The sequence below is a fragment of the Colius striatus genome, chromosome 16 (assembly GCF_028858725.1).
Source record: "Colius striatus isolate bColStr4 chromosome 16, bColStr4.1.hap1, whole genome shotgun sequence".
In the NCBI taxonomy this organism is placed as follows: domain Eukaryota; kingdom Metazoa; phylum Chordata; class Aves; order Coliiformes; family Coliidae; genus Colius; species Colius striatus.
The window spans coordinates 3,274,617-3,301,615 of NC_084774.1; the positions used below are offsets into that span (position 1 = coordinate 3,274,617).

Sequence of the window (26,999 nt, forward strand, 5' to 3'; positions counted from 1 at the left end):
TGGTAAACAAACAAACAAAGTGGTAAAAGATTACAACAAAGCACAAAATTACCACAGGGTGAGCACATTCAAGAAGCATCATCCCCAGCCAAGTACTTACAAGTAATAGGAGTAGGAATATGCATTTCTTCTAAATATCGACGGCCAGTCAGATGAACAAAACATCCAAAAGGAGAAAAGAAGAAAAACATAGAATTAGATTGATATGAAAGCTAAGATTTTTTTCTCAATACACAAAGTATTTGTGCTGCTTCTTGTACTGCTCTCCTAGACTTTTTCTCAGGAGCTGTGTGTCAGAGAGGAACGGACATTGAACTGGAAACAGGAAACATGGGTCGTGTTTCCACTTCTGCTACTGGCTTGTGGCACTGGGAATAAGTCTCCTCAACTCTCTTCCTTAACTTTACCATGTTAGGAACATGAGTGACAGGACTTACCTTTGCCTGTAAAGTGCTTTGAGACTTTTGCAATTCAAAGAAATATGTAAGAGCTATTAATATAAACAACAACAAATAGGAGAGTGACAATGTAAGAACACCACAGTTTCTGAATATTTAGACACTGAGCAAATTGTGCAACGAGAAATCAAGCTTCATCAACCTCTGAAATGCAAATAGTTCATTAACAATTCAAGCAGCACCCCGTGTTTCCAGATGATGACTGGGAGCAGGCTGCAGCTCTCTGTGTCGCTGTGATTAAGCATTTTCTGTTACAGGTTTTCAACAATACACTTCAGAACAACATTTGGCTGCATTTTTGAGCAGGGTCACAAAACGAGCCTTGGCAATCAGTTCTAACTTAAGAGGTGATGTCTTCCCTCTTGTAACTGGAAAAGGGCTCCTCTCAAAAGGCTGCTTCACAGCAGATCTTCAAATGCTATTACAGATTTGCAGCGAGGCACAAGGGAGACTCGAAAGCAGGAGCCATGGTCAAGACAAGGCAAAACAGCAAAATACAAGCTTCAACTTACTGCACAACTTTAAGATGTCATCCTTGAAGACACTACAAATGCTAGGAAGTGCTTAGAAGTATAAATGCAGGGTTCAAGTGCTCATTTTTGCTCTGAACCCAACTTTCATAAACACACATGGAAAGCAGATTCAGGGCAGTTACTCTGTGCACAATCACCCTCTTTGCTGTGCAAACCCTGGGTGAAGGACAGGGGCTTAAAGATGTTTAAGTGGAACATCTGTGCTCTGAAAAGACACATTTTTCCCGGTAGTGGCTCTGAAATTCTGGTCAGATTCCCTACACACATCACATTATTTGAATGACACTGATTCCAAGGTACACCTCAATGTATTTTTAACATAGTCCTAATATCTCTTGAAACTCAGCAATTCAACACACCATAGCTAGGCACCAGCTAAGGTGCAGTGATTGCCACTGAGCTTCACTATGAAAGCACAAATTCCTCTGAACCTCTAAAGGGAAAAATCACCAGGATGTGGAAAATGAAAGCCCTCCCAGCTGAAGCCCCTATGTCCTCCAAATCATTCCATTAAACCAACCTGTGCCAGGTTTCACTATCAGCTGTAATCATTATGTTGAACATCTTGCTGCACTTTCTGCTTTCCTCATGTCCCAGCCAGCAGGAATATGTGTTCACTCAAGACTCCTAGCTGTCATTAAAAAGCTGCACATCTCTCAAGGATGCTGAGGAAAGCTCAGAGGATTTACTCCACAGGGAGAGGAAATAAAGGAAGACAAACAGAAGGAAGAATCTGTTTTGGAACTGGACAGACCATCTTGGCTCAAGCTCTCCCAAACTAAAATAAGGAATATTGTAAAACTAACTGTGAAAATAGGTCAGTTATGGATCACTAAAGACATGACTGGATCCTCTAAAATGTACCACACAACCTGAGAACCCTGCCTGTCATCCACCTGAAATATGGACACAGAGGGGATGGGTCACTGCATGTGCAAATACTCCTTTGTTATTCTATCCTATAGCTTGGGCATGTTCTGCTCAAGAGGCTTTTGGGCTTTATTTAATTAGTTTAAGGTAACAACCTAAATCCTAATCCAGAATAAGGAGCTGAATTTTCACACAAGGAACTAATCCTAGACCCTACATAGCCCCAAATCTCCTTTTTTTTTGCTAGCAACAGCAGTTTACAGAAGTTATTTACTTTACAGCTATGACAGGCTGTCTGATCCTATTTATTCAGTCTCATACTTAAAGGGGTCAGTAGAGGCTTTGTCTGCTCAAACCCAGAAGCCTGAAAAGTCTCACTTCTTCACTCCAGGGACGTGCAAGTCACGATTACACCAGAGTTAAAACTGTCCAGATGAAATCCAAACTGACCAAACTCTAATCCTTCTGGGGGACGAGGTCAAAGGGTATTTTCTCCAACCAACCAACCAACCTTACAAATGTCTTCTTTTTCTTGTTTCTGCTTGTTTTTACTAACTGGTCCTGTATTCTCTATTACACAAAAATAGTTAACTGATGTTTTGATACAATGAAATGAGCTATTGCAAGGTCTGTATCAATTTATGAAAGAAAGTTGTACTGCCTAATGTGTGCAAATGCACTAATCTGGGCACTCATCTCCTCCTGTGAATTAACAGCCTAATGATACTGCAGCAATTTCTGTGTCCATGTACATATGATGACACTAGAGCTGCAAACATGTAACTCATGTAGCCACTGGGTTCCCCAAACCAGGAAAAGAGATTTTGTTAATAGTTTGGCTTTTAGATACTGTAAGACAGTTGTATTTGAAACAGAAACATACATATATGCACAATTGTCCCACAGATACACACAAATAGACACTTCAGCAGACTTTAGGTGACCCCAGAGCTCAACTAAATCTTTTAGACAACAAATGTGAAGTCAAACTCAATCTTTTCACTACATAAACATTCCATCTGTCTTAATTCAGCTTCACACATCTAACTAAACCCTATAAAACACTGGCAGCCTCCAGAAGTTTGTGAGCCTAGAGTTTTTGCAATATAGGCTACTGAAACTGTGACCAACTGGGCAACTCTTGGTCATGCCTTGAATATGAAAGGTTCAAACCAGCATCCTGACTCGGTGCATCCCACAGAAACAAAAAGCAGCTTCTGATGATCTGCTTAATCCTAATCTCAAGGCAGTGTCTGCCTTCTCTTAGTGGCCTCTTCTAATCTCTCCTTCCTCTGCTCTTTGCACTGGTTCAACAAAATGCCTCGTTCAGGAAATCCTCTACTGTGCCTATTACCAATGAACTATGATGTCTTGGACCACAAACAAATGTCACTGTGATATTTTCATGCTCTGTTTGAAGAAAAACATCTCAAGTTTCTCTAGTTAAATCCTTTTTCTGCAATGTTGCCTTGCAAGACTACACTGTCTTGTACACTGAGGCCCTAGCCTTGGTGCACTGAAAAGGGGAACTCTTTTTAAAGTAACATTAATGCAAAAAGTTGAACGAAGAGCTTAAGCTCCTAACATCTCTGTTTGTAAAATGGAAAGAGAACTTTGCTGTTATACTCTTCTCTCAGACAAGTGTGAACTTTCAGCTGTGCTCCTCCAGAAGTTCAAATCAATCCATGGTCCAGAACAGCCTTTCCTTTTATAAATGCTGGTCCCAAATTTGCATTAGTTCAGAAGTTAAATAAGGCTGAAACTCATCTTCAGGGAACACTTGTCCATATGCAGCTCCAAGCCTCAATTGGACATAACTGGTGGTGTCCCATCGAGGGACACCCCAAGCTGATGCAATGAGCAGGTTTGTCAGCAATGTCAGAGGTGTGTCACACAGGCCCAGAGATGACACACCTCCAAATCCTCTCTGCACAGGTACAGCTTCTAAATGGGAAAAGTTTTGAAGCTGATGAGCCTGTTTATTTCTTACAACAGAGTGTATTCCACTGAATAACCCTGCAAATGACAGCAAAGAGGCAAAGAGAGATCCAGACTGCAGTGACATGGCCTGTTTGCACTGGGTGGGATGGGCACAGAGAAAAAGGCAGTTTTCCAGCTCTAGAAAGAAAAAGGGAAGAATCTGCACTTTTAACACTCACACTCACCTCCTTTCTCATTTTAATTCTGAGAAAACAATGCCCAGTTCAACAGAGCCTCTGGCAAAGGCAGGTGTGATAAAGTCCCATCCATGGGACATCACACCTAAATTCACTACACAATACTGTGTTTGGGACAGAGCTAGTTCCACAGAATCATGGAATCATTATAGTTGGAAAAGACCTTTAAGATCATTTGGTCCAACCATTAATCTAACACTGCCAGGTCCATCACTAAACTAAACCACAAGCACTGTGTCGAGGAGGCAGCTTGGGTCAGCATTAGCTTGATAATTGTTATACCAAGCAAATGGTTCCTCAGTTTCCAGCCTCTAGAACTTGCTCTGTGTCCTGAGGATTTTTGATTCTCTGTTTATCTGTGTTTCTCTGTCTATGAGATACCAACTTAAATTGCAATCACAGCAGCCAAAACATATGAAGGATCAAATGTTGGAAAAAGATGGATCGTGATATATCTCCCTATCACTCACTCACCTGAGCTAAAAATACATCAGAAAAACAAAACTAAGCTCAAATCCATTGATTTTACACAACTGTTCACTAGCCAACAACATGGCCCTAAAGTTTCCTCTTGAACATAAAATAATTGTTATATTATCCAGAAGAGTCTAATAACAGACAAAAGCAAAAAAGCCGATCATCTGACAATCTAAACAGTAAATGTTTTCCTTTTCCTTTTTTGAAAGATTCCTACATATTGATAACTTGGCCTTTTGCTCATTTTCCAGACTCCAGTGGAAGACAGAAGACTATGTGAAGACATCAAGACATCCCTGTATCAATACATCAATCATAGAATCACAGAATGGTAGGGGTTGGAAGGGACCTGTAGAGATCATCCAGTCCAACCCCCCTGCAGAAGCAGCTCCCACCTAGATCAGGTCACACAGGAACATGTCCAGAAGAGTCTTGAAGACCTCCAAGGAAGGAGCCTCCACAACCCCTCTGGGCAGCCTGGGCCAGGGCTCCCTCACCTCAACAGTGAAATAGTTTTTTCTTATGTTTAAGTGGAACTGTTTGTGTTCCAGCTTCAGCCCATCACCCCTTGTCCTGTCACTAGCTACTGTAGAAAAGAGGGATGTCCCAACCTCCTGACACCCACCCTTTAGATATTTATAAATGTTAATAAGATCCCCCCTCAGTCTCCTCTTCTCCAGGCTGAACAGCCCCAGGTCCCACAGCCTTTCCTTGTATGAAAGATGCTTCAGTCCCCTGATCATCTTGGTGTCCCTGCACTGGCCTCTCTCCAGCACTTCCCTGCCCCTCTGGAGCTGGGGAGCCCAGAACTGGACACAGGACTCCAGATGAGGCCTCTGTAATCTGAATGAGAACAATGAAGATTTCTTCCATAGTGTCTGGAGAAACAGACATTCCTTGCCCATAACTCCACCCCTGAGGAGGTTCCTAACTGTTCTCAAATTCATACAGAGAACGGGCTGGCAGCAATCACAGTGAGGAACAGCAGGATCCCACACTTAGATCTTGGCAGATGTGGTAGGCTGTTTGGGAATATGAGTTTGATGTAAAAGCTGAAAACAGGAAAAAAATGGCCTTTGCTGAACAAAGGAGTGAGAAATTCTACCACACATACAACTGACTGGAAATAAAATGAAAGCACTAGTTATGGAGATTTACAGAAATCTTACCTATGGCATGTAGAAAAGGGGTTAGTGGTGTTTTGGAAGATCCTGGAAATGAACCTACACTCTACAGCCACCAAAATTCTGACTCTTGGATTCTCTTTTTGATCAGCAGCTACTGAAAACATCCCTCACAGAGGAACAACCATCACACGTTTTGCTGTCTTCCTTCATTGCCACTGAAGCATTTGCAAGGGTACACACACTGACTACTGGCCTCATTATCCAAGTTACTCCCATTTCTTACTTTTAAGTCCATATTTGAGAAAATAAGATTACATATTCTACCTTTATAATATTTAAAGTATATTACCTCATAGAGTATCCTCCCTTTTCTGACTTAGCTGTTGTCAGGCTACACCACAGAAAAACTGTCCTCAAATAAGGAATTCCTGGTCATGGTGAAAGCCCATTGATTTGCTGCCCAGCAATATACATGATTTATAATAATACTACATTATGAGGTAGAAATGCTATCAACTTTTAATAGCCTGTGAAATACACCAGGATGCTCAGATGTGCCATTGCTCTGAAAGCTTTCCTTACAAGTTTTATTGCTCAAGCTGAAAATAAAAGCTTTTTTAAAGAGCTTTTAGGAAGGTAAGGGGAATGGATGAGGGCTGGGCATTAACCAGACCAGAAATCCAGCTCTGAGGTGGTTTTTTTTGCTGAAACTCTCTTTCTGTTTTTTCCTTGGAGGCATATGATTTTTATTTTCCTGCTTCTGAACTGAAAAGCTCCCAGGGGACTGGAATGAGCAACACGTATACAGCTTGGGCTTAACGCTTGACAAAAGTGCAGTCGATGTGGCTATGAAACACAAACACATCTGTCCACAGAATCAGAAGGTTTTACCCTGAACAAAAATTGGACTGAAAAATCTAAGTTGCTGACTCCTCAACAGGAATTAACAGTAGTCACTACAAATGTGATCAGCTTGGTAGAATTACATCCTTTGGAAAGTCTACTCAAAGGATATCCAGTCCAAACCAGTTTCCCTTGTAGCAACTCCTTCAGGGCAACTCCCAGTCAGGCTTTTAATTTCTCCAAGGATGGGAGAACCATTCTGACTACCCTCCTCTGGAATTGCTCTGATATATCAGTGTCTTTCCTTTATTGAGGAACACCAAATTGCACAGACTATGCCCAAAACAATCTTACCAGTGGCAAACACAAAGGAATAACCACTTGCCTCAACCTGTTGGCTCCAATCTTGCTAACACCACACTGGACAGAGTTGATCTTTGCTGCAAGGGCACATTGCTGGCTTGTATTTGACTTACAGAATCAGAATTGTGTGGGTTGCAAGGGACCTTCAAGATCATCTAATCCACCTCCCTGCCATAGGCAGGGACACCTTCCACTAACTTCTTGGTTGCTCCAAGACCCATCCAACCTGCCCTTGAACACTTTCAGGGATGGGGCAGCCACAACCTTCATGGGCAACCTGTGCCAGGGCCTCACCACTCTCACAAGAAAGAACTTCTTCCTAATATCAAATCTAAATCTACCCTCTTTCTTAAAGCCATAATCTCTTGTCCTATCACTACATGCCTTTGTAAAAAGTCCCTCTGTGGCCCCTTTAGGGATTGGAGGCTTCTCTAAGGTGTCTCTGAAGCCTTCTCCAGCTAAACAACCCCAACTTTTTCAGCTTGTCTTCACTGGAGGGGTACTCCAGCCCTCTGATAATCTTTGTAGCTTCCTCTGGACTTGCTCTTGCAGGTCCAACACAGGTGGACTTGTCCACTAAGACTTCCAGATGCTTCTCTGCAAACCTGCCTGTACTGCTGCATGGTGTTACTCCATCCCAGATTCAGGACTTTGTCAAACTTCATGAGGTTTCTCCAGCCTTTTAATGTCCTGCTGAATAGCAGCCCTGCACTCCAGCTCCTGTAGCACAGAGCTATTCCATTTGCATGTGTGCCCTGGATTAAGATAGAGCAGATCATGTCTAGATCTAACTGCTGCTCTTCTTTTCAGGAAATGTATAACTTTGTCAGAGATGAAAGATCTCAAGGGAACAGAGCTGTGAAAACTTGCCCTCCATGTAACAGACCAAGTAAAATCATCAAGGCTCTCACATGTAATGCTACCTGCACCCTAGACAAGGGGCTGTCATGCTACCTAGCTGCTGTTTCATTTATACTCAAATTGCTGTTGAAAAGCAAGGTTCACTTGAGAAATGTGACTGATAGAAATATGTACAAAATCCATCCTTTTCTCAAGAAAACCTCTTCCCTAAGTGCTTTTCTGAATCAGTGTATGCCACTGTAAATGTGGAGCTCTTCAAACAGTAGCAACTGCAACAGTTTACTTCAAAGTGTAAGTGCAAATATCCAAAGAAAAATCACACCAAATGAACTCTTTGAACAAATTTCATTACCATACATGATTTTTTCCAAGTTTCATTCCCCTGTAAACTAAAGCTAACTCTTGGAAAGACTCTCAGCCTCAGCAAGATGTAGGAGTCCAGCTGAACACTGGCAGCAAAGGAATTGCTCACTGAAAATATGTCTCACCAAGACTCACTTGGGAACAAGACTCTGATCATGTTATTTTAAGACATGATTTGTCTTGGCTGCTAAGAACAAATCCTTGCTTCTATTAGACCCCTGTTGTGCTACCTGCCCAGGCTCACATGCCCACTTCCATTGCCTCATTATCACCGTTTCATGAGCTAGCCATTATCATTTATTATCAATTAGTTATCATTAACTGTTTGCAGTAATGGCCATTCATTTGTTGCTCATATAATATCTATCAGAACAGACATCTCTTCTGGGACTACAACTTCTTAGTGGTAGCATTACATATATTGATATTAACTGCTGCCCACTGTAACACAAATAGAATGTTTTCTTCCTACTGAGTTTATTCTTTTGGAAATAACAAGACTCTAGCTAGAAAGTCCAAGATGGAAGCAAAGCAGAAACTTACCTTCTCTTGATGGTAAGCATTGCTCCCAAGAGGATAATAACAAACATCAGAAGACCAGCTATAACTCCAGCCATTTTCACCGTGCTGTCAACTTGTTTTTCTGGTTCCACTGCATTAGAATTCTGTGTGGAAGCTCCTTAAAAGATGGAGGGAGAGGAAGGAGGAGATACAAAGAGAATTTGTAGAAAAATCATGCAATGATCCACTTTAAATCATCACTTGAAAGCCTAACGACATTTCTGCAATGAAACTGCAACAGACAATTGTCCATCTAACCAAATCTCCCTTTAATAAGGGCTAATGCAGATAATTCAGAGCAGTAATAGGGTGTAAAATCCCAGTGTAACACAACTGAGTCTAATATTCTACCATATTATACTCTAATGGGGAATTTACTCTTCTGAAGCACTCAGCATACAGCCAGAAGCAGAATTAATAGCAGTTATAACTTTCACCTCAAATAGCTCCAGTGGAGGTGCAATCCTTCCTCATTGAAATAATGAATGTAGAAGTGTACAGTGACATACTCCACAACACTACTTGCAGAAACTTTTTTTTTCTTCTAAAACCAGAGCATATTTGTATTTCTCACTCCACTGGAGGCTTTTGTAAATGTTCAGTTACAATTATGCACATAACAAGCATTAATCCAACGCACAAGGCACTCTCTACATCATCAACTGGATCTCATGCATGAGATCTTCTGCAGCCCAGGCAAGACAATGTCATTTCAATTTGAAATTTTGGGGGTTTTTAGGAGTAAAACCTAGACTCCTAAAATGAAAACCTATTTAGGAACACTATTTACACAAAATTTCTTCTTTTACTTCCCTGTCATGATCCAATTTCAAGGGTCTTTTTTTCCCTGCAATAACTGAAAACCTCACGGAATGCAACCCTCTCCCCTGGTTCTGGGACTATAGTGCTTATTATATATCTCAGCTCTGCTGACTTCACTACTTGCTGCACAGAAGTTTTACACATATAGCTTAAATCACTGAGCTTGATTTAGAAAGCCCCTCAAGATTTGCGTCACGGCTACTCTAAAGACCAAAGAAGCCTATCTTTATTACATTCCTGATATACTTAACTGCTCCTAAAAATATCACCATTGCATTTGATGGAGTGCAATGAATTCACATTACGTGATATCACAGCCTTATCTTGGGCTTCACCTTTGCTGTCGGAGTCAGCCAAGTCCTCCTCTACACTCAAACACAGTAGGAAAGGGAAGCAAAGGTGAAAACTGAGTGCTGTTATCAGAAGACTGTCATGTTTTCCTCTTTTAACAACTCTGTGTGATGACCTTCAGGAACAGCTGAATCCCTTCTGCTCATGAAGTCAGTTGCTTGGGGACATGATATTCAATTGAGTCCAAAGACTGGTGAGACAGCAGAAAGCCTCACTTGGGCTATTCTTTTGCCTATTTGCCACATATTAAACTGCATATCAGAATCACAATAGTGTGGGTTGGAAAAGACCTTTGAGACCATCTCGTCCAACCTCCTGCCATGTGCAGGGACACCTTCCACTAGACCAGGTTGCTCCAAGACCCATCCAACCTGCCCTTGAACACTTCCAGGGATGAGGCAGCCACAACCTCAATGGGCAATCTGTGCCAGGGCCTCACCACTCTCACAAGGAAGAACTACTTCCTAATATCAAATCTAAACCTACTCTCTTTCTTAAAGCCATCACCCCTTGCCCTGTCACTACATGTCCTTGCAGAAAGTCCCTCTCTGCAAGGATGAGTCCCAATGGTCACCATGATCAAATCGTGTAACTGAATACAGGGTATCCTGATAGGTTCTGGATGGGGTCTTAGCTGAAGGACTTGCAGGGATGAGGATCTGATCTTGAATGAAGTGTTTCATTCTCCTCATCTCTTGAACAGTACACACAGAACTATGACACAATAAATGCAAAACAAGAAAACTCACCACATGCAGTGATAAAAGTACCATTTAACTTCTCCTACAGTGAAGATGTTCATCTAGTTTGCCACAGAAAAACTCAATGTTTACCCAGTAAAAATGCTGGCTGTTTGAAACACACATGTAATTCTCAGCTGTTTGTCCCTGACAGCTCTACTGCTCTGTTTCATCCACCAATTTTCCCAGTCAGTGAAGAGTTCATTGGTAACTTTTGTGCTCACATGTCTGAAATGCATCAGTGGGACTCCTGAGCATGAAAACAACAGCAGTTGTATACCAGCATCTTCATTTGCCATCATCTCTTACGCTCTTGGATCAAATCTGTCTAAGAGGTGAGCCATAGATCTTTATACAGACAAGCCTGATGCTATCACACAACCAAGGAAATGGCTGAAACTTTGTTCATTTGTGATGAAACTCAGAAGTAGTCCAAATTATCCCTCACTTGCTGTGACCTTGGTAATAGCTGTTGGAGAATGGTTTTCTACCACAAACAGTAAAGTCATCTCCCCTCCATTTTTGTCCCACCCAAAAATCCTCATGAATGAGCTGTCAGCTCCATCCTCTCATCCACTAGATGGGTTTGATTGTGCCAGGCTGTTGCTTGTTACCACAGGCAATGTGTGGTCAGTGTATTTTTGTTCTATATGTCTTGTCCCATTGTAGACTACTGCAACTCTAGAAAGAGAGCAAAGGCTTATTATCCATCCTGACACCTACACACTGTGGTGACTGATTCACTTGAATCTTTTATGTAACTCTTTCTATCTATCTTGGCAAAGGCCAACAATTCCTTTAGGCTACTAGTCCAGCCATTTGTAAGTTGTCTCAGCTAATAGTGGCTAAGGATTGATAATATGACACTATCAGTAAATTCCCAGGGCTTGGGATCCTAAAGCTTTGCAAGGAAACATTACCACCCAAGTCCCTTGTTTTCCTGCTGTTTTGCCATATTGTCCTTGTAGATGCCTCAGTCTGCCTTGGTTGCTTGTACTCCCACCTGCACCACCACCAGCTGTGGGTAAGGGGAATGTTTCTGTTCTGGCAGAAGGGGGTCTGGGAGCTGTTATTGTATTTGCAGATGATGACTTCTGCTGCTGCTGCTCCTGAGAGTAACACTGTTTTAGAACTCAGTCCTGCTTCTCTCGTTTACCAGCACACAGCACAGAAGCCCATAAAAACTGCTCAGATGGCCATTTCATCCAAATGTCTTTAGGAAAGCTCTACACTGCTGTACTTGAGGGGCCATCCTTGCCTTTCTGTTTATATACTGCTGACATTAAAAGGGAAAGAAAACAAACTATAACCATATTTTCCAGTGGTTACTTCCACCACATTTCCTGGAATAAATTGTTCCTTGGAACTGAAGCTGGATGCTGGAATAACAGGATACAGAACAGGTCACCGCTGTTATTACTGTGCATATTTCAGTGGCACCCAGCGCCCTCACTAAGGCCAGGACCCCATTACACTGTACTAACATGGAGGAGGACAATTTTCTGCCCTAAGCTTGCTTACTTAATAAGGAAGGCAAATGATAGAAGACAGTGCCAGAGAAGCAAAGACTGTAGGTCCCTTGACTCCCTGTCTGTGCATTATCTGCTAGACTAGGCTACCACTTTCAGAGATAGACATTTACATACTGCACCAAATGCCCTTTCCCAGAAGCTTGACCAGTGACATGGATCTGACTTCCATGGGCATCAGCATCCACTCAGCACTCCATGATACACCCATAGCTATTTCAAGATTTCAGTCCTTCCCCACCAACCTAATTTACTTTGCCTTTTCAGGACTCTCATCAATCCAGCATCTTGCAGCAGGCCAGAACACATTAGACACAGCACATCCACGGGACCCAGTGTTCTGGTGATGCTGCAGGGATGTAAAAGGAGCAGTGCAGGGGCAAATGGGTTCTTTCCCAGACACCTGAGAAGTCAGGTTTATGGATGATTGAGCACTGATGGTTTTACTTTAGAAATGCACTCACAGGTACTCAAGGTCTAATCCATCTGTCCTGCTGTAGATTCACAGGTACCTACATCCCAGAGTAGTTCAGTAAGGTGCAACCACTGGAAGCAGGTTTCATATTGTGGCTTTTCCTTGTGGCTTTCAACCTTTTAAATTCATTCTTGCACCAGATTATGGTTGAAGCTGGCTCTGCAGTGGCTACTAACTTAAAGGACAAGAATTTTGAAATCCAAAATGAATTTCACTACAGAGGGCTGCCATTTGTATTCCAGGGTCAAATCCTTCAGAACATTTCTTTGGCTGAAAGCGTTTCTGTCCACATTTAGCTGCTCTGAGCTGGGAGAAGCCTAAACAGCCTAAACTCTTTTTTTTTTTTTTTGCCAGTCATAGCTAAAGACAAGAACCTTCTCAAAATGTCAAGAAAGATAAGAACCATCTGCTTACCAGCGAGTGTTCCTACACAGCACCACACTCCTAGAGCAATATTCATATGCACTTTGAATCCTCCTAATGCTCATGCAAGGTTACATCACTTGATAGATCTGGAAAGATTAAGGATATGCCTTTGGCATCATAGAATGGTGGGGGTTGGAAGGGACCTTTAGAAATCATCCAGTCCAATCCCCTGCAGAAGCAGGGTCATCTAGATCAGGTCACACAGGAACATGTCCAGAAGGGTCTTGAAGCCCTTCTGAGAATGAGCCTCCACACCCTCCCTGGGCAGCCTGTGCCAGGGCTCCCTCACCTCACACTGAAAGTTTTTCTTATGTTTAAATGGAACCTTTTGTGTTCCAGCTTCATCCCATCAGCCCTTGTCCTGTTGCTAGATATCATAGAAAAAAGTGTTGTCCCAATCTCCTGACACCCACCAGTGAGATATTTGTAAATATTAATGAGATTTCCCCCCCCAGTCTTCTCTTCTCCAGACTAAACAGCCCCAGTTCCTGCAGCCTTTCCTCATAAGGAAGATGCTCCAGTCTCCTGATCATCTCAGTGGCCCTGCACTAGACCCTCCAGCAGTTCTCTATCCCCCGTGAGCTGAGGAGCGAGAACTGGACACAGGACTCCAGATGAGGCCTCAGCAGGGCAGAGCAGAGGGGGAGCACAACCTGCCTTGACCTGCTGCCCACACTCTTCTTGATTCATCCCAGGCTGCCACTGGATTCTTGCCCATGAGGGCACGTTGCTGCTCATGTTTAGTTTGTTATCAACCAGCACTCCCAGGTCTCTCTCCTGGAGCTGCTCTCCAGCAGGTCAATCCCCAGCCTGTGCATGAGGTTGTTCCTTCCCAGATGCAGGACTCTGCACTTATCCTTGTTGAACCTCACGAGGTTCCTCTCTGCCTCACAGGCACCCAGCAGCAGAGCTGAGGACCGACACTCTGTGGCAATTCCATCAGACTACGTAAACTCTCCCACAAGGGGATGGAGGGAGAAACAGCAATGGCAACTAATTGAAAGATACTGTGGCAATCTTTCACCCAGTAATTTATGAACAGGTATATTATTTGAAAAACAATAAGCCCCCAGATATGAAGTGACCTTCTCTGTGGAGGTGGCACACTGAAGAACATCCAGGAAGGAATGATTATTGACTGTATGTAGCTAAGCTGGACTGATAATACAAGTTTCCTCTATAAAACCTATTTCACAAACTGCAATTTGAACCATTCTTTATTTAAAGCAGCAATTACAATAATGCACTAAAAAATGTAAATGTCAGGAAAAAAAAGAATTCAAAAGAGCCATAGGCAGGGGGGAAAGGTATTTCTGTGAGACTTCCAGCTGGTGAGGCATAAAGAACAAAGTTCTGTGATGGAAGTTGTACCACAACCTCCAGGGATGTGTCACTGCACAGGAGACAGCTGCATCTGATACCACAATGGGAGGAGAGGAGAGGAGAGGAGAGGAGAGGAGAGGAGAGGAGAGGAGAGGAGAGGAGAGGAGAGGAGAGGAGAGGAGAGGAGAGGAGAGGAGAGGAGCCAACTACATGCCTCTAAGGACAGCTGGGTTAAATACCTGGGGGCACAGAAAAGGCTGTACATGAAGAAGGGATAAAATGAGAGAAACAACACAAGTAATGGGAGATTCAGCCACAGCCAGATCACAGAATCCCAGAGTCGTGGGGGTGGGAAGGGCCCTGCAGAGCCCATCCAGCCCAACCCCTTGCTAAAGCAGGTTCCCCTCGATCAGAGGGCACAGAAAAGCCCCAGAAAGGAGACAAGTCAGTCTGCAAAGACTAGGTTTGGCTTCAGATTTTTAACACCTAAGCATACAACTTCTTCAAAAGGAAAGTCACCCTCGAAACAAAAACCAATCAGAAAAATTACTTCAAAGCATTATTTAACCTAGAAAAATTAATGAAAAATAATGGGTTCAAAGTCATCATGAGCTACAATGAGCTGCTCAATCAGATTAATCTCTTTGTAGCACAGAATGGGGAAGCAGCATGCTGAATGTAAAATTTCCTAATAGACCTAGAGGCTTATTTTCAAAAGACATTCTCAAATCACTTGTAAACATGATTTCCTTTTCTTTTCCTTTTTGGTGCTTTCTATGTGAGTGGCCTACAAACGATTAAAGCAGCTCTGCATGGAGAAATGGTTTCCCTTCTGTTTTTGGATCCTGATTCTATCTCTACCTCTGCAGTGCATTCCCTGGTACACAAACCCAGGGGCAGACGGGTACCTCTAAGAATAATAACGCTGAGATAAAGGTGAAAGGGCACTGTTTTACATCTGGATCTGGAATACTTGTTAGCCAGCACTACCCAGCAGCAGCCCTGTGCAGGCACAGGCATGGCTTGTGGAAGACAGACTATTGCAACCTTCAGCAACGCACACCAGAGTACTGGGACTTAAAAAGAAGCTCTGCACGATGCTGATGCTTCTGCATATCGTAACCTAAAGTGAAAAAGCTCATCAAATCTGAGAGAAGATGTCACTTTGGCTATTTCTTTGTTGCAAATTTATTGCCAAAAGAAAAGGAATACCACCAACAGTAGCACTACATGTAACATCACCAATTTTCCACCTCCAGTTGCTGGAGGCTGCAAACAGCACAAGCTTAAGGCTACTGTGAGATACTCTCATTTCTGTTAAAAAAGCTCAAAAGGAATGGAAAGAATGATGAGAGCCAAAAGCTTTCAAACATATTCTAAGCAGAGAGCAGCAAAACAAAGCAGTCCTGGAGTGAAAGACAGACTAGAATTTATATGAGGGATTATCAGGCATACAGGGTGAATTTGTAGTTGGATGAGGGTAAACACACAGTGAGGAATCAAGATCAGCATTACTAAACTGAGTGAGAAATTAAAAATAGCAGGAAGAGAATAATTGATTCTGGAGATTCCAGGCAAATCCACCATAAAGGCTTTTCTCCTGTTTTTTCTTCTCTCTTCAAGAATAGAAGCACTTAACTTGTGCTAAAGGCAGGTCTATGGCTGCTGAGAATGGGAAAGGTTGTCACATTTGCTGGAAAGGAGAGCTCAGCTAAGGAGCAGCTGTTGTGATGCCTACAAGCGATGTGCTGGTTCAGAGAGTGAGAGTGGGTTTCCATTTTAACTGGCCACTTTTCCAGAGCTATTTAGAAACTGGCTTGAAATTATAAAAAGGGGTGGGAGGTGGAGGGAAGGCAACATTCCCATTATCACGAGTTCAAATGTACAGGTGTGACTTCATTTTTGTATGGTCCTAAGCAGACAGAGGTAGCTCAATTTTTTGACTGATACAGGTAAAAACTGCACAGTGCAAGACAACACTATGGACATAAAGCAGACTCAGTGCACCCTACAAGCAAATACTAATTAACCTTTGCCCTAGCCAGTCCTCTCCAAGCACTTACTCTGCTCTCCTCACAGTTATCATTCAAAAACCCAGAGCCACAGCAGCTGCAGGAGTTGCAAAGCCAATGAGCAAAGTCCAGCAGTGGGTACGAAAGGAATACTGAAATACATCTACCTTCCAAGCCTGGATGGGCAAAGGGACTCTCAGTGCCTAACCAAACCTGTGCCCAAGAGGACTTCACCCTGGAGCTGCCTGAGCAGCATGCAAAGGAGGATACTCACCATTTTACAGTAGAAAGTGAGTCATATGGCCAGTGCATCAGGGAGTCTGGATGTACACGCTCTACGTGTGCTGCATAAAACACTGCCAAACTTTAGCCAAGTTGAAGCAGCACTTTCAGGCGTGTCTTGAATGAAGATTTTTCTTCTCCTCTACAGTGGTATTACAAAGCAGTCTCTCTCTCACACCTGCCTCTCTCGTGCCATTGTTACCTATCCTAATGCCTCCACACAGTTTTTTAAACATTCAGTTCCCAGAAGAAACGGAGCAGCTAATGCATTAATAACAACAACCCTGCCTCTGAACACTGCCTCCTTGGAAAATCTATTTAAGGAAACAGAGACATAATGTATTTGTAACAGCCTTGGGTTTGTTATGCCTTGAGAAGTGCTAGTTAAGGACACTGACAGTGATAGTCTGTTTATAAAACGCTTTTTAAGTGATCCAGGGTACCTAGCCAGTGACACACCTTAGAAAGCATCTCCAGGTATCAGGGAATGGAGAAGAAATACTGACTCCCCACATAAATGGGCCTAAGTGTATGAAGGTTAGGAATATGACCCACTGCTGTCCTCTTAAAATGTAGCAGCCCTCCTCCTGCTTCTCCATCTCCTGCTTCTCCCCTCCCCTGGGCCACCTCTCAGCCCCTGTGCAGAAGGCTTCAAGGACATTTGGGCAGTTCCTCCTGAAAACCTTCAAGGAGAAGAGTGAGGAAAAGAAACCAGCTTTGAATTTCACAAGTGAGTCATCACATATTGCTCTTTGCATTAAAACTAAATAAACAAAACCAAATCCTTTCTAATTTGTCCTTCACTTATGGCTTTAATGGCCAGCTACTGTCTTTTGGGGCATTTTTTTTCCCCTCCTCCTTTGTCTGGCTTCATCTGCAAACAAAGGTGATTGCACAACAGCCACAACACATGCCCAACAGCAACCTTTCACAGCAGGCAGGTGGTGTAAAGGGACAACAGTAACCATAGCACTCCAGGCAAACCCAATTCCTGCTTTGATTCCAGGAGGACTTGGCTCATGCAGTGATAATCAGTTTTATTCTGCTGCTTCTAAAGACTTCTGAAGGGACCCAGTGTAACCCAGCAGTGGATGCTTTGAATTACAGACATGATGAAAATCAGACTACTGCAGCTTACTGTTGCTAACCTATTCCAAATTTTACCTTAAACATTGTGCCTCTTCCAGCCTCTCACCTCCCACTGCTCATTTTAATTGAGTAGCCCAAGATCAAGGTCTGAGCTCTAAATTAGCCAATGTGCTTTGGGAACTGGACTGAGGTTATCAAACCTTCACTAGAGGCCTCATCCAGTTTTGTACCATCTTCTTCACTAATTCAAAGTTGGTTCATTAGCTCCCTGGATTAAGGAAGCTCCTGAAGTCAACATTCTAAAACCCTCTAAGGAAGTCTAGACACCAAATTTGGTGAAGGTGGTGTCTGGGTTAAGTGGGCTTCCTCATGCAAGGAAGCTTGAATTGTCTCCTCAGCAGCAAATGTTCTTCAGCAAGAGCAAATTAAGGGTGTCTGTTATTAACAATTACTTAGGGTGATACACAAACCTGTGCTAAAAATAACTTTTAGAAGGCAGAGATTTGTTCAGGGGGAAAGGAAAAAAAAAACCCAAACACACTTTCACGCATTCAACTTAAAAACTGTGATAAAACCCTCAGAAATAAATAGCATGAAACAGAATAAACCTGTCAGAGGAATAACATTCCAGTGTATCAGAAAACAAAATGCAACAACATACAGATTTGAAGTGGGATTAGATCTGTTTAAGAAACACATTAGCCGTCTCCAAAACCAGAACATATTTCAGAAAACAAAAGATCCCTCTTAAATGAGCTTGAGGGAGTAAGACCTATTAAACAAACAGTTTTCATATGCAGTAAAACTCTGTGAACAGCAGGAATTCTTTTCCTTCTCATTTTCCACTGTTTGGGGTTTTTTTTCAGTTTCACTGATTTCACTGGTCAAGACCCAAGTTCGTTCCTGAGGTCTCGAGATTGTTAAGCACTCAGCTCCCAGGAAATTCACTTTTTAAGTGCTGATGCACTACAAGGAAAAGCAGGATGATTTCTCTCGGTCTTAAAGGCATTTGAACTTCACAGTAATCCCAATGCCTTTTTGCCCTTGTATCATTACAGCTGCTCTGATGTGCAGTTAAAGGAATTCTTGGGTGAAGGATCATAACTAGAGAGGATACAACCACACAGCATAGGGAGATGAACATTCCTACAAAAACATATTCCATCTTAACGTTAGAAATTGATTCTCCTCTTCCCTTTCTCTTCTCTTAATCACACATAACTGTCACATCCCAATAAGATGCACATCAGGCTAAAGTAGAAGAAACTTATTTCCACATTTGATTTCCTCTCTATAGTCGAGTTTTCTGGAGTGAAATGATGGTACTGACCCCAGTGGTAGACAAAAAGAGATGAGTTTATGACACACAGACCTCCAAGTTCATTCTGAAACTGCATAGCTCCTGAGAAGTTCTGAACCTCCCCACTAGTGATCTGTGGATGACTTTACATAGTGCTATTGAACCTCAATTCTACAACATGTCTGATTCCAGTAGAAGCTTCTATACAGAGGGCTGCCAGAACCTGGTTTGCATTTTCCCATTTCTTCACCAGCAGGACTCAGCTATCTCAGAGCAACAAACACTCCCAGAAAATACCATAGCTACTTTAATTCAGAAGTGCAGGGTTATCTCCATGCACGCTCAGGGAGATAGTCTGCCTCTGCAGAGGGACAGCAAGGGATCCATTGGGCTCTTCAGTCATGCTCAAGTGCTCCTAGGAAAGTTTAAGTGTTGTTTGGACCTCCAGATGACCCTGTGCACAGGAGCATACTCACATCAGCGCACACAGAGTGCAAACTAAGGAGTGTCCCCTTTATAAATGTAGTTAGAATAATTGTTAATTTTCCCATGCAATCCAAGTATGAAACAAGAAGTCAGGAAGCTGCTCAGACTTCTGGAAGCTTGACCAGTTTTTCTTGTCCTGAGCTGATAATCACCTGTGCTCAAGAGGCTGGGTGGGTTTCGCGTGGTCACCTGTTGCCTACCTATTACTGCTAAGAACAAGCATAATGGTTCCCAGGCAGCATGCACAAGAAAAAACAAAACAAAGAAAAGAAAGAAAAATGCACCTCAGAATGATTATTAAAGTTCCATTCTTTCATTTGCAAGAACTCACATTTTAAAGAAAGAAGAAATGAGCATCAGGAGATAAGGAACCATTAACGAGCCCTCTGCCTTGGCTTCAATTACACTGTGAAATTAATTTAATGCACTTTAAGAATACAAGAGGTAATCGCTCTCTCTTGGTAAGAGGTTGCAATTTTCTCTAATAAAGTGTCAATATAAATATGTTGCTTAAGACAGGGAGAACACGTCAGTTAATTCAGAAAGAATGGGACATTAAACCAAATGCTATCAAGGCAAACCAAATGGCAACACTAATAAACAAACTGGCTGAAGGGAAATTGTATGGCAGAGAGCTGGTAAAATTGAGGTTTAATTGGAAACTTATTTGGAAAGAGTGTTTTATGCTAATGATATGCATCCAAGAGACTAATGCTGTGACAGACACCATTACTCCAGTAATTGAAAACAGAGGAGTAGCCCATGTGACAGGGGATGTTTATGGCTGGAAGTGGTAAGAAATATGAGACCAATGAATCTGAAAATGAAAACATGCATTGATACCAAAGGTTAATAATGTTTGTGGATTGGGAACATGCTGGCAAAATGTGAAATGGCTACACAGACTGGACCAACGCAGAAAGCTTTCTGATGGATTGTCAACATGTCAGCACAGCAAAGGCTGACCGAGAACTGCTGCCACGGGCATCATCCAAGTCTTATCCTGAGACAATGGATGGAAGGAAACAAGCTCAATAGATGGTCTTGTCTGGGTGGTGATCTACTAGCTCTGCCTTGGAGGATGCACTATTGCTGTCACGACCTAGTGCTCTGAAATGCTGACACGCACTCCCACCCCATTGCCCTGACATTTAATAAGCCAACACACAACGCTTGGAGAGATCTTTCCTACCACCACAAGAATCAAGATCACCTAAAAATGAGCAGCACAGAGAAAACCACACAACAGCCTGATCTCCCAGGAGATGGGGAGCAGCTCCTGCGCAGAGCTGAACTACAAAGGAGTCCATCTGAACAGTCTGTTTCTTGCTAAAAGGGGAGGAGAGAAAACTGGGAAATCTCCAAAACTCTCTTTAAAGGACTAAAACACTTTTTTTAAAGAGTTGTCTGCTTCCATTTGCTCGGTTTGGAGGCAATGGGACATACAAAGCAAACTGCCTCTCAGCCTGCTGAAGCAATGACAGTGGAACAGCCTCATGGGTCTCTCGAGTAATTAAAGCCACTCAGCTTCTGAGCAGGTGCCTTGCAGCAACACCCAAGAAGTGTTATAATCCCTCAGTAACACCCTGCCTAACACATTTTATTGCCTAATTACTCCCACGTCCATGTTTAGTGCCCTTGTTAATCCAGTACTTCAAGAGAAAACTTGCTTTGCTTAAACACATCCTGATCCTAATCTTCCTGCCATGGGTGTAAATCAGAACTCATTTCATTAGTGTTAATGGTGCTACTGCAGTGTCAAATGTCCAGGAATGTTAAAAAAAGTAGGTCTAGATCCCAAAATGAACATTTAGTCTGGCACCAGGAGTATGTATTTATTTTCTCACATCAAAACAAAACATGCCTTTTCTCTGGTACCAACTGAAAGCAGAACTTAAAGCTGTCAATGTTCAGGCCAGTCCTGACTCCAAAATGTGGAGTTTTTTCCTAACTCTTACCAAAGACACCACAGTGGTATGTTTGCTTAGCAGCTCTGGTGATTTCGTTCAAGGCAGACTACAGGCTCACTTGGTCAATCCTTTGAAAGACAACGATGCAAATAAAGGCAAATGCAGGGCAATGCCATTAAAATTAATCAATATAATGAGTAGACAGAAGACTGCAGACACAGGAGGTCATCTAGAACACCCCAGCTATCAGCCCTTGATCAGATCCCAATGTAATGAGAGTTTTATGAGTGTCTCTGTCCATTGCCACACAGCAGAGAGAGGGCAGATATGACACCTGTCTTCAGGGGCTCAGATGTGGAGTGTCTGCGTCCTTTTCATATGGAGTTAATGTATGGTGGGAATTCAGCCTCATGACATATGGAAATCTGAAACTATGGGAAACCTTCAAATCACAGAACCACACTGTTCAGCTGTTGCTCAGCTGCTCACACTTCACAGGTGCCAGCAATGGAACAATTATGTGACATTATCAAGACTTCAAATTCTCTTGTGATGCTACCTGTCTTGTGAGCTGTGTGAAACACTGTACCTTTGAAAAGGTAAAACTCCTTACAAATAGCCACAGCTGTGCATATTCCAGTGTCCTTACTAATGGTCAGATCCTGGGAAATACAACATTGCAATTCACAGAGAGGACAAGAGGAAAAAAGGGGAGAGAATTTCCAGAGAGATTTCCACACTCCACTATATAGAAATAAGAGATCTGCCTAGAAATCAAAAGTGATGTTCACTGAGACAGTGAGAAAAGACAGTAAAACTACCATCATTTCTTGTCCTTTTCTATCCATGTCAATCAAGAAAAATCCTAAGGAATAAAGATCACCAGAGGCCCTGGGCATCTTCAGGCTCTACTCATCTCTTTTATACCTCTCATCAAATTAATATTACTGAGACACTGTTTGTGAAGAGATGACATTCAGAAACAACAGAGAGAGGGGAGCTTCTTGACTCTTCCTGGTAACCTAACAGGTTAATGAAAATTAAATCAGTTTGCAGAGGTCAACTCAAGGTCAAATACTTATGTGTCACTTTTCTGAAGCAGCCAAATCCAACAGTGCAAATCAAAAGATCGTGCAAGAACGGGACTTTGCAAGCTACGTTGGTTCTTCTTTTTCCTTGACTAGTCAGAGAGTGAATATCATTCCTGCCAGCTGAACCACATTCCTCCACCAGCTCCAAAAAAATGAATGAATGAAACAGAAGAAACTACAGGTTTTCAAAATGAACTAATTCAGTTTCTCTGATCTCATCAAGAGACCTCTAGTCATGCTCTGGGAAAACCTTGGAGGACTCATTTCATCCAGACTCGTCTCAGTGAGTTCTGCTCTTTCTACCACCAGAAAGCCAAAGTATTCAAAATGGTCACATCACTACCAGCTGGAAACACTGAGGGGGAGGGAGGGGAGACTGACACACAGAGAATGTTTGTAACCCAACAAAATGAATTAATTAACAGATTTTATGAGGAACTTTTGAAAAGAAAAGCAACAAGAGGATATGGGGAGCACCAGAGCCACAGATGAAAAGAAGGGGGAGAGCTGGCTCATCCTCCTTGGCTTTCAGTGGTGACACAACTGCTTACAGCCCACCAGTTTGTGTGTAAGGTCTCAACAGTGAACACAGCTGCACAGGTGGGAACTTCATGCAGCCTCTGCCATCCCACCACTCAGCTTTCTGTGACAGACTGAGGGATGTCTCCACATGAAGATGGTAAAAGTCCTCTTCTTCTACCCAACAACTGTTAGCTGGGGCGTCTTTGAGCCCTCCCAGCTTTTCTGCAAGTGCAGATGCTGAAGTGATAAGTACCCAGAATTAATTAACTCCTGTTACTGCCTCATGACAGAAAGGAGTAAAAGGGATGGAAAAAAATGGGATGGTGCCTCAAAAACAAACAAAAGTCATAGATTCCTACTAATTTTGTTTAACTCCTGGAAGACTCCACAGGCACTAATGAAGTTACTTCACATTACAGCAAAGCAGCAAGAGCATAAGATGGCAACTCTAAGTTGTAAACAGAGAGCTGGGCCATGGCAATCACCCTGTAATTTCCTTACAGCTCATTTGGAGACCACACCACATGCTGAGGAAGCCTTTTTACAGCTACTCCTCTGTGTGACAAGTAATCTGGGTTTTGACACCTTTCCTGGCAAAGTAGCTGAGGGGTGATTTTGAAGTCCTTAAAAGAGTCACTAAGAGCAGCTCTAAGCTCCATCTGGGAATCCAGACATTGTCATCAGCTGTTTCAAAAGCTGCAGCTCGTGAAGAAGTTGGTGATCAGAGCATTGTACCTTGACAACTCTTGTCTCACGTTTGCTCAGTCTGGTTGCTTTGACCCATCAGCTTGGCCTATTGTGAACTACCTGCAATGACAGTAAGGAATGTATTCTACTGGTTTGTTGAACTATACCATGAAAATGGTGTGATGTAAGAACTGTGTCCTGCTGTGTTGAAGGTTAGGCTAATGCCAGATCTCCTCTTACTTATCTGCTTTATGCAGTTGCAGAGATGACAAATGTAATAGGAAAATAATGTTGCTTTTCCAGTGATGTTCTACCAATAGCAACAACAGTCCTCAGGACAGGAGATCTATCAGCAGAATAAGGGGAAGGAGGAACCTCAGAGACAGATACCCTGTCTTAAGAAAATTAACAGAGACCACACAGAGTGGAGTGGTTCTGGAAATTGTTCTGTTTGTAATCTTCCTTAAACAGGGAAAATAAAGAAAGAAAAGGAAGAGGCTTGTTCTTTGACTAGTGGCTGTAATCAAGTTGTGTCACCACTGCAGCTTTCACAAGACTGTCATTGTGCTTGGCAGGAAAGAGAGACCCACGTACCTTTTGTTGCCAGCCGGACACAGTTGATTTTTGTTTCCTGAAAAAGAAAAAACAAACAAAATATAGAAAAAAACATCAAGGTGTGCAATTTGCCCATCTACAATAAACATACTTGCCTTAAAAAAGGATACTAAACCGACCAAGCATTTTTTCTTACATTCCCATCTCTGAAAATTACACCAACAGTTTTGGTTACACAAAACACTCCCTACCAATGGAGCTGCCAACAGCTGCTTCTCTGGCTGTTGAGGAGTTGAGTGATGTGTTTTCCCACACTGGATGTGTGAGCAATGGGTCCCATGTAACTGCCTGATTAACTAATAGAATTTACCAGTGAAACAAGCCGATCTGAAACAGCCAGACAAGCCTTGGTCATGAGTACATGCAACTCTACGTCTCATTTTCATGCACCATTACTGCAAATTTTGCAAATTGAGTATTTATTTAAACACATGGCAAACAGACACTGAAGCAGTCATTTGAATCTTTCAGCTCTCTGCTGTGTATGAGAAGCAAAGCAGCAACGGCCAGCTCTGCCAAATGGGCTATTCAAACACAACCCACCCTGCTGCAGTTTGTCACTGCAGAGCTGGGATCAAACCCAATGCTTTTGTTTAAGCCACCTCAGGGCCTGCAGACCTGAGGAAACAGGACTTGGGATGGGAACGGTGATGTTGTATTTGGCTTAACTACCAGCTCAAACTCGCAGCCTTCTCAGGCCACCTCATTGCAAACATCCTTTCTGGTATCCCCAGCTCCTCGTTCTATAGCTCTGGCTGGCATGGCTTTGCTTCTCTCTGATGCACAATTGCCATCCAAATCTTATTGTGTTGCTTTGGTTAAAAAGCTGACTTTGTTAGGCAGGGTTTTCACAGCACTTTATGCCTTTACACACTCTTGTACTTGTCTCAGGTGTAATGAATACTGCATAAATTACTGTCTGTAACAATGCTACATTAATATGGATGCTGTCTGTGCTCTGGAAACAACAGCCTAGCAAATGCACTGCTGAGCACCCCTTTCAAGCTTTAAAATGAACAGTGTGAAAGTCTGAATTTGCTCTTGGAGGAAACCTATTCCATCTGCAACAGACCTTCCTTGGCCTGAGCAGAAACACACAACCCTATTACATAGGAAGAGGAAAATTGCAGGATCCACACTGTGACATACAGGACTGATTCCCTCTGATCCCCCTCTGTGCGTGCCTCAAGGTGTGTATGTATCTCCAGCCACATTATCTGGATACAAGCAGCCCTGTCCCAGCTCACTCAGCCCAACCCCTGCTAAAGCAGGTTCCCCTCGCTCAGGGGGCACAGGAACATGTCCAGATGAATTTGGAAACCTCCTGAGAAGGAGCCTCCACACCCTCCCTGGGCAGCCTGGGCCAGGGCTCTTTCACCTCAGGACCAAAGGAGTTTCTCCTGTGCCAGTGGAACTTACTGTGTTCCAGCTTGTGCCCATTACCCCTTGTCCTGGCACTGGATACCACAAAAAAAAGACAGGCCTCATCGTTTTGACACCTGCCCTTTAGGTATTAATTAGCATTGATAAGGGCCCCTTCTCAGCCTTCTCTTCTCCAGACTAAACAGTCCCAGGTCCTGCAGCCTTTCCTCCTCACAGAGATGTTCCATCCCCTCAGCATCTTGGTAGCCCTCCAGCAGCTCCCACTTACCCTGTAAGTCTAGAAATGATGAGACATGCAGAAGGAGAGATGACTCCTTTTTCTCGCCTTCAAAGTCTCTTAAGGAATTCCCAAATCACCAAGGACAAATCACATCTATTGAGGACATCCTGTCCCAGCCACATAGTCCCCAGATTGGGACTGAAGGATTGTTTATCTCAGTTAAACCAGGGGCATCTCTCTGGTTCACAGACCCCTTTCTCCCTGAAAATCTCACTCCCTTACACAACCCGTCCAGCTGTCCTCACTGCAAAGCCAATGTGGCTGTACAACAGAGCTCCCCATTCATCTCTGCTTTGTGTATTACCAGCTTGAATGACCAGTTATCCTGGAAATCCCAAATCTTTACTGCTAGTGATGATGTATGAAGCAAGAAAAACACAGCCTTATTTTCAGAGGACACATAATGCTGGGAACTGTAAGACAGACAGATTCTGGTGGAGTTTACAATCTACAACCAAGTGACCTGAAAGATCATCCATGAAAAAGAAAAGAAACTAGAAAAATATCAAGACAGCATTTTTGCAGTGTAAGTGGACACTTGTTCACATCTTGTTGAGGAACATTTTCTTGTGCATTTGTTGCTTTCTCCTAGCTTCAAAGCGTAACAAAAAGCTGGAGAAATTAGTCAACGCTGAGAAGAGGTGAGAAAACATAAAATGAAATCTTGTTAATGCTGCTGTAACTGATCTCATTTGAGCATATGCACATTCCTGCACATTACCCTCCCACAGAGTGATAGGAGAAGACAGGATGCAGTGTGTTCTGTTTGCATCTGCATCTACTAATTGCTGCATTTAGCACAGACAATCACAGTTATTAGAAGACCATGACCTGGCACTACCAAAAGCAAGGACAATCAATCACAAGAGGAACAGGACATCTGGACTTCAGAACTTCATTCAAATTGTACCTTCTGAGAAGGAACACATAAAAAAACCTGCACGGACACCAAGTGTCCAGCTACTAGGAATGCTCCAGTTTAAAGACCTGAACTTAGTCTACAGTCCTGATTAGGGCTGAGTATTCCATTACTCCATTGACTT

General features: G+C 42.8%; 1 protein-coding gene across 1 annotated transcript in view; it reads right to left on the minus strand.

Moving 5' to 3' along the window:
• The window catches only part of PTPRT (protein tyrosine phosphatase receptor type T), a 475,736-nt gene that overhangs the window by 62,563 nt on the left and 386,174 nt on the right, over positions 1-26,999 (minus strand). Inside the window, exons 13-16 of the mRNA XM_062008833.1 lie at positions 24,273-24,309; positions 19,621-19,677; positions 8,616-8,751; positions 101-130 (exon numbers count right to left, since the gene is read on the minus strand). Coding sequence (XP_061864817.1) covers positions 101-130; positions 8,616-8,751; positions 19,621-19,677; positions 24,273-24,309 — 260 coding nt within the window. The remainder of the gene's footprint in view (positions 1-100; positions 131-8,615; positions 8,752-19,620; positions 19,678-24,272; positions 24,310-26,999) is intronic.